General features: G+C 59.7%; 2 protein-coding genes and 1 long non-coding RNA gene across 3 annotated transcripts in view; 1 reads left to right on the top strand and 2 right to left on the bottom strand.

Annotated features, from left to right (window-relative positions):
* Positions 1 to 14,186, top strand: part of RNPS1 (RNA binding protein with serine rich domain 1) — a 337,992-nt gene that overhangs the window by 105,897 nt on the left and 217,909 nt on the right. The gene's annotated exons all lie outside the window — the stretch shown is intronic.
* ATP6V0C (ATPase H+ transporting V0 subunit c) lies at positions 52 to 5,809 on the bottom strand. Its single transcript, XM_012743678.3, has 3 exons — positions 5,540 to 5,809; positions 835 to 1,018; positions 52 to 702 (listed from the first exon to the last, which is right to left on the bottom strand). Exons 1-3 carry the CDS (start codon positions 5,613 to 5,615, stop codon positions 498 to 500), a joined length of 465 nt encoding a protein of 154 aa, XP_012599132.1. The 5' UTR covers positions 5,616 to 5,809; the 3' UTR covers positions 52 to 497.
* LOC142862410 (uncharacterized) lies at positions 2,334 to 5,204 on the bottom strand. The gene is made up of 2 exons (XR_012913468.1): positions 5,003 to 5,204; positions 2,334 to 4,418 (listed from the first exon to the last, which is right to left on the bottom strand). It is a non-coding gene; the product is annotated as an uncharacterized LOC142862410 (long non-coding RNA).

The following is a 14,186-nucleotide window of genomic DNA, read 5'->3' as shown; positions in this document are numbered from 1 at the left end:
CGCGGCGCGCGCGGCCCGCCCCCACCCCCCACAAGCGGCGCAGACACGGGCTCCAGTCACAACCGAGAACTTTATTGACACAGCTCGGGCCGCGGGCCGCACACCGCCCCAGGCCCGAGGGCGGGGCTCCGCCCACGCGTCCCACCAAATGGGCCCACGGCGCAACTACTGGGGGTACTATATAGGAGGGAACGAGGGCTGCTCCACAGACGGATGGACAGATCGGCTCTTTATAAATAAACATCCAGTGAGAGGGAATGACAGCTCTAATGCACCCTTACACACAGCACTCTAGGGTCCTCGCCGGCGGCGGGGTGAGGGGCAGCCGGCGGCCGCGGCACAGGGCAGGATGGGGCGAGCAAGAACGGGCACTAGGACACTGCGCATGTACAAGACCGACTACGGGGGGCCCTGTGCTGCGTGCCGGGCTGTTCGTTCTGGAATGAGGAGGGGTGGTCTTTACATCGTATTCTGTGGCTGGTGGGCTCGGAGACGGGCTACTTTGTGGAGAGGATGAGGGCGACAATGAGACCATAGAGGCCGAGCACCTCGGCGAAAATGAGGATCAGGATCATGCCGACGAACAGGCGTGGCTGCTGGGCAGTGCCCCGCACCCCGGCGTCCCCCACGATGCCAATGGCGAAGCCGGCCGCCAGCCCACTCAGGCCCACACTCAGGCCCGCGCCCAACTGGAGGAAACTCCTGGAGGGAGAAAAGACACAGACCTGTTGTTAGCAGCCGGCAGGCCAGAGAAGGGGCTGCGGGGTCTCCTGCACCCGCCCACCACACCTGCCCACAGCCCTCCAAGCCCTGCAGCGCAGCCCCAGCACTCACCTGTACAGGTTGATGCCTTCGTTCAGGGAGTTGGCGATGAGCACAGCCACCACCAGGCCGTAGATGGCGATGATGCCGGCCATGACCACCGGGATGATGGACTTCATGATCAGCTCCGGCCGCATGACAGACATGGCTGCGATGCCTGTGCCACTCTTGGCGGTGCCATAGGCAGCCCCCAGGGCTGTGGGAGGAGAATGAAGTGAGCCCAGAGCAGCACACTGGCCACCTGGGGGCTGGAAGGGACGCCTGTGGCACCGCTGTGAGTTACCGCAAGTAACCACACGCAGAGGGAGCTGCAGAAGGCACCCAGCTAGAGCAGCCACTCCCTCCTTTCCCTTATCTGGAGCCTCAGGCCCCCTCACCCCTACAGTCCAGCTCTTCCTCCAGCAGTAGCCCTTACAGCCCTCTAGCCTATCTGGGGTTCCCAGCTCTGCTGTGTAACTCCAGCCTGTGCTGCCCAAGCCTGCTGCACAGACCCCATACTCCTTGGGAGCCTCAATACGGCTGCCCCCATCCTCAAGCTGCCCGCGACCTCAGGCAGCCCAGCCACGTGGTAAAGAAGGCAGCTGGGACCCCAGGAGCCTAGCCTGGGATTCTGAGCACCCCTGTCCTACCCAGAGTCCCTGGCACTCAAGTCAGGAAAGCCCCGGGGAAAGTACTAAGTTGACTGTATCTCAGCAGCCCAGACGCTGGGCCAGGGTCAGCCAGCCAGCCCTGTGGCTATTGCCCAGGGACAACACAGGCCAAACGCCACAACAGGCCAGATGGCATAGCTACTGCCACAGGGTGTGACCTCAGGGTCAGAAGCAGCCAACCTGTTGTCTCTGCCCCCCCACCCCCGCCCCAGGCCAGAGCTTCCCTAACTCTCTGCCCAGCCCACCAAACTTGCCACAATGCCAAGCCCTCAACATGCTACAGGAAGGCTGGGGGCTCTTCCACAAAGGGCAACTCTGGGCACCCTCGGCCACAGAGCAGGCCTTAGACCCCTGACAGATTAATCTTCTCTACTAACCAGAGAGGAGAAACGGAGAGCCGAGGAGAGGACAGGGCTATCGCAGTCGACACCCAGCCTGACCACGAGGCCTTGAGCTCAGAAGCCTGGCTGGGCCACCTGAGCCTCCCACCACATCCGTACGGGGGAGGTGAGACTCTAGGGTGCCGTGTTTCCTCTGGAGCTGTCCCTCCTCCTCTCCATAGGTGATGCTGCCTTCCTTTTCAGGAACTTTATTTCCCTTGCTGGCCTCAAAGTGGAGAATGTCAACACAGAATAGAGACACGGTGGGGCTCAGATGGCTCCTCTGATGTCTGCCACCTGCCCTCCAGGGCCACCACAGGGACCAGTAAGCTGCTTGAGCAGGCTGCATTGACAGACCCATGCCCCATCTCTGCCCAGGGCACTCACGCCATGGTCCTTTTAGGGGAGCAGATGGATACCTGGCCTTACCCACAGAAGACAATGTAGGTCAGAGACAGAAGGGACGGGACCATCCCAGGCATTCCTCTGCACATTTTATTGATCTTTCTGGGCCACAAATGATACCTATTCTGTGCTCAGCGCTGAGCAAGAGTCAGGTCAGAAGGGCTCTCCTTCCCAGGGCTCAGAAGACACACGTACGGTGACCTCCAGACCTGGCAACACATCACAGGAGAGTGGAGAAGAGGGTGGTGGGGGGAGTGGGGAGAAGCCGAAATGGCAGTGAGCAAGGAGTCACAAGAAGGCAGAGCAAGGCGGCAAAATGATTCCAGACAGCGTATTTGGAGGTGCCAAACAAGATGGCACAGGCTAAGCAGCGACAAGACGGAGGAAGGAGGCCAGGGCAGCTAACTGCCTCCCCCACACCATCCCTAAAGTGGCCAGACATAAGTGCCTTCTGCCTGGGGCCCACCTTTGAGGGCCTGTCCTGGAACTCTCCGTTACAGGTTATTTTGGGGGCTCCCACTGCAGGCCCAGCAGGTCAGACAGCAGCACATATGCGCGAGACCAGAGCATGGCTCGCACCCTTGGGGACATGTTACTGAACAGGGAGACCACAGGCCACAGCCGCACCAGGTGGGGAGCCGAACAGAGGGAATTCGGTGCCAGCGGGAGTGGGACCCTGTGAGGCCAGCGCCTGGCAGAGCAGGCAGTGATCCGGGCCCTTGGCTACAGAAGGCAGCAGACGGATCATGTAGCTGGGGGGGGGGGGGGAGGCAACCAGAGGAACAAAGGAAGAAGCCAAGATGACCAGCAGGAGCCACAGGGACAGGACATAAAACAACAGCAAAGCATGGAGGGCCCTAGACACTAGCTCTGGGGACCGAGCCTGCCAGGGCTGTGGAAGGCAGACCTGTCAACAATGACAGACTGCGCAAGAGACAGAAAGAGTGGAGGCAGCTCTAGGAACACAACTACCAAATATGGGGTGCCCACCAGGAGGGAGGAACTCACAGAAAATATGGAAAGGGAGCAAATGACAGCTTCTCGGAAGACATGATGAAGAAAGCACCAACAGGATGTTTGTCATAAGAAAAAAGGGGAAGCTGGACAGTGGGATGGGGAATGGGGGGCCTGAAACTTGTGCATGGACCTCATTCGGTTTAAGACCAATCAGCCGAGTCCTAGGCAGGCAGTGCCAGAGCTGTGACAGAGCTTGGAGCCAGCCAGGTAGCAACAGCAGAGGCCACAGGAGGACAGAGGGGTTTGTTCGTGTAAGCACAGGAGATGAAGACAAGTCCCAGGGAAAGGCATGTCTGGAGGGCAGAAACGAAGTCAGAAGTTGACCTGACAGGCCAAGTGAGAGGCTAGCAACCACAGGGCCACACTGAGCGCCATGTGGAGCTGAGGGTACAGAGAGAGGAGCCACACGAGAGTCACTAGGAGCACACAGGCCTCAGTCCCCAGGAGCCGCAGTGTAAGGAAAGGCCTAGGCCACTGATACCCCGTCCTTGATCATTTCCAGACACCTGAATGCCTGGCTCTGCTGCAAAGCACATGTAGGTTCTTGATGGGGAGCAAAGAGCTAGGTGCACAGAAAGGGGTCAACGAACAAACTCAGGGCTTCAGGAGCAAGCAGTGACAGCCAGAACAGGAGTCCCATATGGGCAAGGCTCATTTTATTTGCTGATATGCCCAGCACCTAGCGTGCTGGTAGGAGGTCAATCAAAATTTGTAGATGAACGAATGCATGGCAGCTACAGCAGGATCCACAGGTGGCCAAGCAAAGGAGAGTCTCAGGAGGCATTCTGGGAACAAAGAACAGCCCCCTTGGCTGAGGGCTGGGGTGTGTGGCAGCACCTGAGGGAGCCGGGTAGGTGTGGAAAGAGCAGGCGGTGCCTGGGAGGGAAGGGGAAAACTAGACCATTTCTCCCACCACAAATGACCCCTGACTTGCACATGATTGGAAGGGCAGGGCTAGCTCAGCCACAAATGACTGGCGGACAGGCCCAGGCAGAGGGAGGCCCCCAAGTGAGCAGAGTCCCAAGCCCCCACAGGTGTTTACAGGCAGCAGAGACTGTTTGGAGTTCAAACTCTCCACATACCTGAACTGTGAGCCTCCCCCACTCTCACCAGGGAGGGTGTGGCAGGGCGAGGTCATCAAAGCCTAAAACCAGACCTAACTGAGGAGGCGGAGACCAGACCAGGCTAGACCAGTCCACAGGGGCTGAGACTGGGTCAGAACTTACCTCCCTGGGTCCCACATTCCTGGGCCTAACCCAGTCGCTTTTCTCCCAGGTAGACCGATTTCCACTAAATTTGACAACCCAGGACTGTCAAGGCCCAAGGAAGCCCCTTCTACAGGCACGGGGCAGCCCCTCCCAATTCCAGGCCTCAGGAAGGAAAACTGAAAGTCATTCATTCATGCATCCATCCATTCATTAGGGCCAAAAGTGGAAGACTGCCTCCTAAGAAACAAATACCAAACCCCATAAATCTGACACCTCATGCCACTCTCTCAACCCCCTCAAAGCACAGACCCTCAGCAGCAAGCATACACACACACAGCCAGCGATGACAGCGGCCGGCCTTCCCCTCTCCCCCTCCATTTCCATACACTCCACCCTTGTGTCCCTGAGGGCTCTCAGGACCCACCCCTCAGCCCAGCTTTCCCAATCAACCCACACGACAGGGCCATTGGGAAACCATGACACCTCTAACAGGAAGCACCTGCCTCTGTTACAGGCCTACCTGACCCCCGCAGGGGTCTGGCCGCCACATAGGCGAAGGCTGTGGACCTTGGCGGAGACACAGGCTCCCACCGTCCAGGGAGCACCAAGGACTCTCCTCCGAGGAGCTCCCGGGCCCGACCACTGCCGCCGCCGCCCACGGACGGGGCGCTTTCCGAGGCGTGATGTCACACCTGCCTGCAGAAATGGGGGAGTGCGGAGCAGGCGCAGGACCGCGCGCCGCCCCCCGCGCCCCCACCCCAGCCTCCCTCTCGCCTCTCCCGGGGCTAAGATGGCAGCGGTGCCGCCGCCCCACCCCCGCACCGACACGGCCGGCTGGCAGGGCCGCCGGCCCGGGACCCCCGAGGCCCGCCCCTGGCCTCCCGCAGCCCTCGGGGCCCCGACCCCCGCCCGCAGTCACGCGAGGCTGGGTCCCCCAACAGCTCGGGATTACGTCAGAGTGACGTCACACACTGAACCCCGGCGAGCGGCGGGCACGAGCCCCACGCGCGCCCCCGGTGCCCCCCGCCCCGCGGGTCCCTCCTGCCCCGGCGCTCACCACTGAAGATCATGGCGGACGAGGCGCCCATGACGGCGAAAAACGAAGCATACTCAGGGCTCTTGCTCTCGGACATGTCTGCGGGTGGGGTGGGGCGAGCTCTGCGGGCCGAAGCTGGGGCGAGCTCTGCGGGCCGAAGCTGGGGCGAGCGCGGGCAGGACGCGGTGGGCAGGCGCGAAGGCGAGCGGAGAGGCGGCGGCGAGGGCGTCCGGCCCGGCAGCTGCTGCGCTCTAAATACCAGCACCGCAGAACAAAATGGCGGCCGCGGCTGCGTCACATGACCCGGGCCACGCCCCTGCGGGGCGTACCACTTCGCGCCGGCGGGGGAGCCACGGCCCGGGACACGCGAGCGGCCGGCTGACCATCCCCAGGCTGCGCTGCCAGCCCGTCGGCCCGGCCCTGGCGCCAGGCCCCGCGCCCTCGGCCTCTGCGGGTGCGCTGCTGGGCGCCGCCGGCCTCTCGATCTCGCGGGTTGGACCCGTCCGGCCCCTGGGCCGGGGCGGGGCGGTGGTGCTGCATTACCATATGGGGCGGGGTCTGAGCGTGCCCCGCCTCCTCTGCGGCTGCGCTGCGCCCGCGGGCTCGGTTCCCTGGGACGCCTCCTCGCTCCCCAGCGCGGAGCCCCGGGCCCTCCCGCGGCGCAGGGTTCTCACGGCCTTGCCCCAGGCCAGCGCCTGGCTCCGCGCCCCAGGAAAGGCGCGAGCTGGAGCACCGTCTCCGGGGATCGCTCCACGTCCCCTAGGCCGAGCTAAGCGTCTGAGACCCCGAGTGCGGGGCGCTGCCGCCTCTGCTCCGGCGGGGACGGCCCCCGCCCCCCACCTGGGAGTCCTGGCTTGTGGCCGCAGCCCTTCGGTGTTCCCGATCACCTCCCTCCTCCCTGTCCCCGGTCTCCTCCAGACCCACCCACCATCCTCAGACCCAGCGGTCGGTGACTTCACCCCTTGCTTCCGAGAACCGGGAGCTCCCTCCCCAACATCGCTCCATCTCTTGCGTCTGGCACGCAAACGTTACTTGAGGGGTGTTTCTGCCCCTCAAGGTGCGGGCGTGACTGCTTTGAAGGCCTGTCGGTGCTGCGCCCTGTGGCGGCTCCCCGGATTTCTGCACGTTCTGGCGTCGGGGTCCTCCTGCCTGTCCCTTGACCCCCCGCACAAAACCCGCGCCTGCAGGACCACGTTTCTCTCCGTTGCACCCTGGAAGCGGGGAGCGGCTCCCCGCGCCGTGCGGGCAGCCGCACCAGCCTGACACTGCCCTGCCGATCCCCGTGTGGCAGGCCCTGCGCCCCAGCCAGATGTCATCTCCATCCGACAGCTCTGGCTCCCCGGTGCCCTCTCCATCGCGTCCCTTTCAGGAGCCCTGGGCAGCTGCCACCAGGCCCGGGTCTCCCTTGAGCCCTCAGCCCGGGTTAGGGTGCTCCCCCTGAGTCGCCTGGTTGCCGGCTCATCAGCCTCTTCCTGTAGGGAGTGGGGTCACCTTCCCTGCCTGGCCCTCCAGCTGGCCACTCAGTGCCACCTTCCACAACAGGAACCGCCCTCAGGCCCTTTCCACCCAGCTAGGCTGGGTCTGCCGCTTTCTGAACTTGCAGCCCACGGAGGGGCCAAGCCTGTCCTGTTTCAAAGGAGAGGAATCAGCAGATAGGCCAGAAGCCCTTCCTCCACCTCCCTCTTTCTTGCTTGACTCTGGTTTCTGGAAAGAGGAATCTTCACTCTGTGTCTCCACTTCCTCCTCTGCCCTTCCTTCCTCAGCTCCTTGCCCTTGCCAAGGTCACCGGTGACGACCGTTTCTCTAAGCAGAGGGGCATTTGTCAGGCTGAGTGGGCCCTGTGCTGCCCACTTCTCCACACCCTCTCTTCCCTCTCCTGCTGACTTGCTACGGCTCAGACACCTCATTCTTCCTGTGGTCAAAGGGCAGGTCCAGGCGCATAGCCTGGGCTGCACTGCAGGTCCTGGGGTGCCTGGGTGTCCCCAAGGCTCCCCGGCTTTGCCCTTCCCCTGAGTAAGCCCATCCTCCCCTGCTTTATCTTCCATCTTATACTGTCCTGTCCCTCACCTGCACCTGTCCAGCCTGACCACCCCCTGAGTGAGGGAACATCCAGCGCCTGCCCCATCACTCCAGGCACTTGGGGTACAGGACCAGAGAAGCCGACTCCAGGGAGGTGGCGCTGGCTCCGGGCCGGAGAGGCTGCGTGCAGGGGGAGAATTCAGAGCAAGGAGAGGAGAGGCAGAAGTCGAAACCACACAGGCAAACGCGCAGGGGTGAACAAAGTGCACGTAACCCCACCACGGGTGAAATACCGAGAACGGAGACAGGGAGGCTGCCCCTGGCAGGATGGGGAGCAGGTCAGCCTACTCGCCTCTGCCCTCTCATTTCCTGCTTCAGTTCTGGTGTGAGAGGTCACACTGGGTCGAGCAGGCTGCTGACACCTCGAACCAGTGTCTTAAGCTGAGCTCACCCCCCCACCCCCCATCACCACCAGCGTCCACTCGGTTATTCCCATGCTGGCAAAAGCTGCCCAGGCCAGCAGCCCTGTCGCCACTGCTCCTTTCGCCTCCCTCTTAATTACTCAGGAGTCCCCAGGTCTGTGCTGCCTCCCAGCTCTCTGCTCTGCTCTCCCCCACCGCTGCCGGCCTGGGTCTTCTCACCTCTCTCACCCGCTCTGCCTGCCCAGCCTCACCTCCCCAAGCCCCTGCCACCCAGGTCTTCACTCTGAATCACAGGATCTTTCTAACCAGCACTTAGTGGCACGATCACGGCTCACTACAGCCCCGAACTCCCGGGCTCCCAAAGTGCTGGGATCATAGGCGTGAGCAACTGTGCCCGGCCCTCCCTCCTTCCTTAGAGAATGCAGCTCAGTGCTTACAACACCACCTCCTCCATGAAGCCCTCCTACCCTCCCTTCCTGGCCCTCTTCCTCCCCGCCAGGCACCTCCCTCTCTGTGTGGCCCCTTCCCACTCCATGTCACTATTCTCCACTCACTGCCTCCCCATTGCAGGGCTCTGCACCCCAGCCCCTGGAGTCCCCTGACATACAGCGACATTCACTGAACACCCAGGCGTGCCAGGCCGTGTCCTAAGTACCTTTGGGGTAATAGCGCATTTCACTCTGTCACCATCATTTTGTGGACAAGGAAACAGGCCCAGGGAAGTTAAGAGCCTTGCTCGGGTCACGGGCTGGGAGCCGGGTGAGTGGCGGAACTGAAACTCAAGCCCAGGGCCTGGGCCTGCCTCTGCGCAGGGCTTGGCAAATGGCTGGTGACCAGTGGAGGGGCTGGCAAGACCCAGGCCTCCGTCCCCCTGGCGTCCCCAGCGCTGGGCAGGGCCCCGGGGTGGAGTGCACTCTGGGTGGGGGTGGCAAGGGGCTGAAGACCGGGATGGGCACGACACACGTCTCTCTGCTCCCTCGTAGCTACTTCCCCCTGGAGCAGTTGCAGGTCACGAGCCCTGGCCCGGCTTCCGCGGGGGGGGGGGGGGGGGGGAGGATTTCCAGGAACCGGGGGAGGTTTTGGGAGACTCGGGTCAGAGTCCCCACGGGGCAGCGGAGGGAGCTGCGCGGTGGGGTCCCGAGTCACTGCAGGCATGTTGCAGAGGCCGAGGAAAGGTGTCTGATGGGAAGAGACCAGGGATAAGGTCCCCAGTGGCTTCGAATGATGGGAAAGACGAGCACTGCCCCAGAAGCTGTTCCGGAGGAGGAGGAGGAGGAGGAGGAGGCAGCAGCCCCACACAGCGGCCTCGTGCCCAGATGGAGGGCCCTGGCAGGTGCCTTCTCCCCGTGGACAGCCCGTTCTGAGTCGCCATGAAGACACCCAGAGGCGTCCCCACACTGAGACGGCAGCCACCTCTCTACCTGGACACACACAGCCACCTGCGGCCAGGCAAGGCCGGGAGGAAACAGAACGAGGACGCCGTTGTACTATTGCGGGGGGGGGAGTAATAACTAAAGGTGGGTTTGTTTTGTAACTAAAAATTAGGGTTATGAAGTGGCACAAGGTATTTTTCTCTTCTTCTCTTTTTGGTAGAGATAGGGGTCTTGCTATGTTGCCCAGGCTGGTCTCAAATTCCTGCCCTCAAACCATCCTCCTGCCTCAGCCTCTCAAGTAGCTGGGATTATAGGGTCCAGTCACCATGCCCGGCATAAGGAGTTTTCTTTTTTAAGTAAAAAAAAATGTGCTATAGGCAAATACTACTCAGTGCAAGTAAGACCTGCCCCCAGCCACCGTGGCTTCGCGCAACACAGGTGCAGTCCAGGGTGGCCGGGGGGACCGAGAATCCTCAGCTGTGCCCGCTGGACGCCAGCACCAAGAGGGGCGAGAGGGCAGAGGGGGACGACTGCGCTGACCTCAAGGACAGGGCGGCTCCCCTTCTAGCTCACCCCAGTTTTGAGGGTTGACACAAAAGGGCCCAAGGAGGAGACAGGGCGGGCAGGCTGGGGAGGGAGGATCCAGCGTCTAGGGGAGCAGGTTCTCAGAAAGTGCCATTGAGTCCTCAGCCCTGGATGGCGGGAGGGAGCCGTGTCTACCTTGGCCCCACGTCTGGCACAGGGCGGGGGGGCACACCTGCCCGCCAGGACGACTTCCTCACTCTCCACCTTCAGGCTCCCACCTCCAGCCCCGGGCCCTGGGCTGTGCCTGAGCGACAGGCGCCCAGGGTGGCTCCAGGCCCACAGACAGGCGAGGGCGCCCGGCCCTCGGAGAGCTGGCAGCCCACAGGGAGCAAGGGTGTCTCCACGCACTCGGCCAGCGCCAAGCCAGAAAGGTGCTTGGGAGAAGCAGAGGTGGCACACGGGAGAGGGGCCCCAGGAGAGGTGATCTTGGGATGGGGACTTAGAAGATGGAGTTTTGAGCAGCGGAGAGACATGAGCCAGTTTATATTTACTTATTTATTTATTGAGACAGAGTCTCACTCTGTAGCCCAGGCTAGAGTGAGTGCCGTGGTGTCAGCCTAGCTCACAGCAACCTCAAACTCCTGGGCTCAAGTGATCCTCCTGCCTCAGCCTCCCGAGTAGCTCTGACTACAGGCATGCACCACCATGCCCGGCTAATTTTTTCCATATATTTTTAGTTTGACAACAATTAATTTCTATTTTTAGTAGAGACGGGGTCTCGCTCTTGCTCAAGCTGGTTTCGAACTCCTGACCTGGAGCGATCTGCCCGCCTCGGCCTCGCCTCGGCCTCGGCCCTAGCCCCAGAGTGCTAGGATTACGGGTGTGAGCCACTGCGCCCGGCCTAGTCAGTATTTATTTATTTATTTATTTATTTATTTTTATTTATTTATTTAGACAGAGTCTCACTTTGTTGCCCAGGCTAGAGTGAGTGCCGAGGCATCAGCCTAGCTCACAGCAACCTCAAACTCCTGGGCTCAAGCAATCCTCCTGCCTCAGCCTCCCGAGTAGCTGGGACTACAAGCATGTGCCACCATGCCTGGCTAATTTTTTTTTCAATATATTTTTAGTTGGCCAATTAATTTCTTTCTATTTATAGTAGAGACGGGGTCTTGCTCTTGCTCAGCCTGGTTTCGAACTCCTGAGCTCAAGCAAATCGCCCGTCTCGGCCTCACAGGCGTCCGCAAACTACGGCCCGCAGGCCACATGCAGGTGTTTTTGTCCATTTGTTTTTTTATTTCAAAATATGATATGTGCAGTGTGCATAGGAATTTGTTTATAGTCTTTTTAAAACTATAGTCCAGCGCTCCGACAGTCTGAGGGACAGTGAACTGGCCCCCTGTTTAAAAAGTTTGAGGACCCCCGTTTAAATGAGTCACACGCCATTCCAACCACAGAGCGCGGACCGCTGTGAATGAGCAGTGGGGGACAGGAGGCAGAGGAGAGGGCACAGGCGTGCGGACGCAAACACACGCACGCGTGGTTCCTGCGGGGGCCCGGGTTGGGGAGACCAGCTTCCCACTCCAACGTCTTCGTTCTGCATCTTCTACTAGGTGCCCATTTCACCTTTCCAAAAACCCTAAGATGAAGAGAAAAGGGGAGCAAATGCTCACAGGGGACAAGCCTCCCTCCTGAGACGGAGAATGCCGCAGAACTAGCTAGAGGGGTGGTTGCACAACACGCTGGATTCTGTTCGCTTTAACGTAGTTAATTGTATGTTACATAAATTTCACTTCAGTTTTTGAAAGAGACAACAAAACAAGGGAGTTCCACGACAGGCCAGAGGGGAGGCTTGTGCCAGCCGCAGCCCAGTCCCCAGAAAGGGGCCTGTGGGAAGGTAAGTTGGGGGGAAGCCAGAGTGACCCCGCCTGGTCTGGCTCTGGGCCAACAGTGTGCCCCCCACCCTGCCGAGCCACCCTGAGGGAGCGGGTCCCCGAGACACCGAGGACACAGCTCTGCACCCTCCCTCCACTCCCGGCCAGGGCAGTCTCCGCTCCCCACTCAGGAACAGGACTTGCCCAATTCTGGCCTGTGTCAGTGCCTAATGTCAACCACAGGACCGTCCGAAGCACTTACAGTAAGAGGAAGACGTCCCTGCAGGGAACGCGGGGGCCTGCCCAGGCACAGGCCGGGACGGGACGCATCTCCGGGATTGCCCTGGACAGACACGGGGGTGGGTGGGGCTTCCCTTCGTGCTGCCCTGCTGGGTCACCAGGCTGGGGGGCGGGGAGACTGGCAGAGTTGTAACAGAGGGTCTCACTCGGCCGGGGCCTGGGAAAGCCTCCTGGGAAGGGACCGTGCCGCAAAGGCCAGGCCACATGCTCTTGGTTCATCAGAGGAACTGACAAAAGCTGGCGCCAGTGAGCACCTGGGGCCACCCCAGGGACTTAGACCCAGGCCGGCCTCCCACCTGCACCCCTAGCGATCACCTGAAGGCGCAGCAGGAAAGGGCTGGTGTTAGGTGGCAGTGGAGGAGGAGCATGCCAGGATGCGTCCATCCTCGTGTCCAGTCTGGGTAAGACGATGAGTGGACAGAGGCAGTTTCACGGATGGTGAGCAGAGCCCCACAGTAGCCATGGGAAGGGAGTGAGGGGCGCCCGGCAGTCTCGCTGGGAGAGAACTGGACGGGGAGGGGACATCTGTGCTGGGCTTGAAGGAAAAACGTGTTTCCCCTGGGCTTGGTGGCTCACGCCTGTAATCCTAACACTCTGGGAGGCCGAGGCAGACGGATCACTTGAGTTCAAGAGTTTGAGACCAGCCTGAGCAAGAGTGAGACCCCATCTCTACCAAAAATAGAAAAAATTAGCCAGTGTGGCGATGCATGCCTGTAGTCCCAGCTACTCGGGAGGTTGAGGCAGGAGGATCACTTGAGCCCAGGAGGTTGAGGTTGCTGTGAGCTATGATGACACTACTGCACTCTAGCCAGGGTGACAGAGCGAGACTCCATCTTAAAAAAGGAAAAAAGGTGTTCCATGTGTCTTTATATTATATAGATACACAATTAGAATATAAGATATTAGAAAGGACATTAATATTGACTTATGTAAACATCCCAATAAAATATTCTCATTTTGAATGAGATATGTGAGTTTGCTTTTTGATATTGAGTTTTGCAAATGAAAGAGACCATACAATTTTTTAAGAGACAGGGTCTCACTATGTTGCCTAGGCTGGAGGGCAGTGGCACGATCACAGCTCACTATAACCTCAAACTCCTGGGCTCAAGTGGTCCTCCCATCTCAGCTTCCTGAGCGGGTGGGACTACAGCCAACCACCATGTTGAGCTTTTTTCTTCTGTGGGATTCTTGACTTTTGACAGTGATTCCTGATGGCTCCTGTCCATTCCCCAAACATTAGCTGAGTGCAACCGTGGGACAGGCACTAGGGACAGAAGGAAATAAGCAAACCAGGGAATCACATGGTCTGCAGTGGCTGATGGCAGCAAATGGAGCACAGGACGTACCTGTCTCCTCAATGGAGAGAAACTTCTCGCCGGCAGTCTCCCCCAGCTGATGCCGCCTCTTCAATTCCACGAGATGGGGGCAGCCCATCCCGCATCCGCTGCTGCTGCTACTCGGGTATCCTGGCGACAGGCACCTGGAGTTCCCCATCCCCCAAGCCCTTTCACAACAGGTGTGTCACAGTGAAGTTATTCTGTCAGTTCTCGATTTTATTTAGGATTCACATTAACACCAACCAAACATGCACCGCTAAATCACTCATTTTCACTCTTTTTTTTGAGAGAGAGTCTCACTTTGTTGCCTAGGCTATAGTGAGTGCCGTAGCATCAGCCTAGCTCACAGCAACCTCAAACTCCTGGGCTCAAGTGATCCTGCTGCCTCAGCCCCCCAAGTAGCTGAGACTACAGGCATGTGACACCATGCTCGGCTGATTTTTTTCTTTTCTTTTCTGTTCTTTTTTTTTTTTTTTTGAGACAGAGTCTCGCTTTGTTGCCCAGGCTAGAGTGAGTGCCGTGGCGTCAGCCTAGCTCACAGTAACCTCAAACTCCTGGGCTCAAGTGATCCTTCTGCCTCAGCCTCCCGGGTAGCTGGGACTACAGGCATGCACCACCATGCCCGGCTAATTTTTTTATATATGTATCAGTTGGCCAATTAATTTCTTTCTATTTATAGTAGAGACGGGGTCTCGCTCTTGCTCAGGCTGGTTTTGAACTCCTGACCTTGAGCAATCCGCCCGCCTCGGCCTCCCAAGAGCTAGGATTACATGCGTGAGCCACAGCGCCTGGCCTCTTTTCTTTTCTTTTTTTTGAGA

The sequence above is a fragment of the Microcebus murinus genome, chromosome 19, assembly GCF_040939455.1.
Source record: "Microcebus murinus isolate Inina chromosome 19, M.murinus_Inina_mat1.0, whole genome shotgun sequence".
Lineage (NCBI taxonomy): Eukaryota > Metazoa > Chordata > Mammalia > Primates > Cheirogaleidae > Microcebus > Microcebus murinus.
This window is presented reverse-complemented; position numbering and strand designations above follow the sequence as displayed.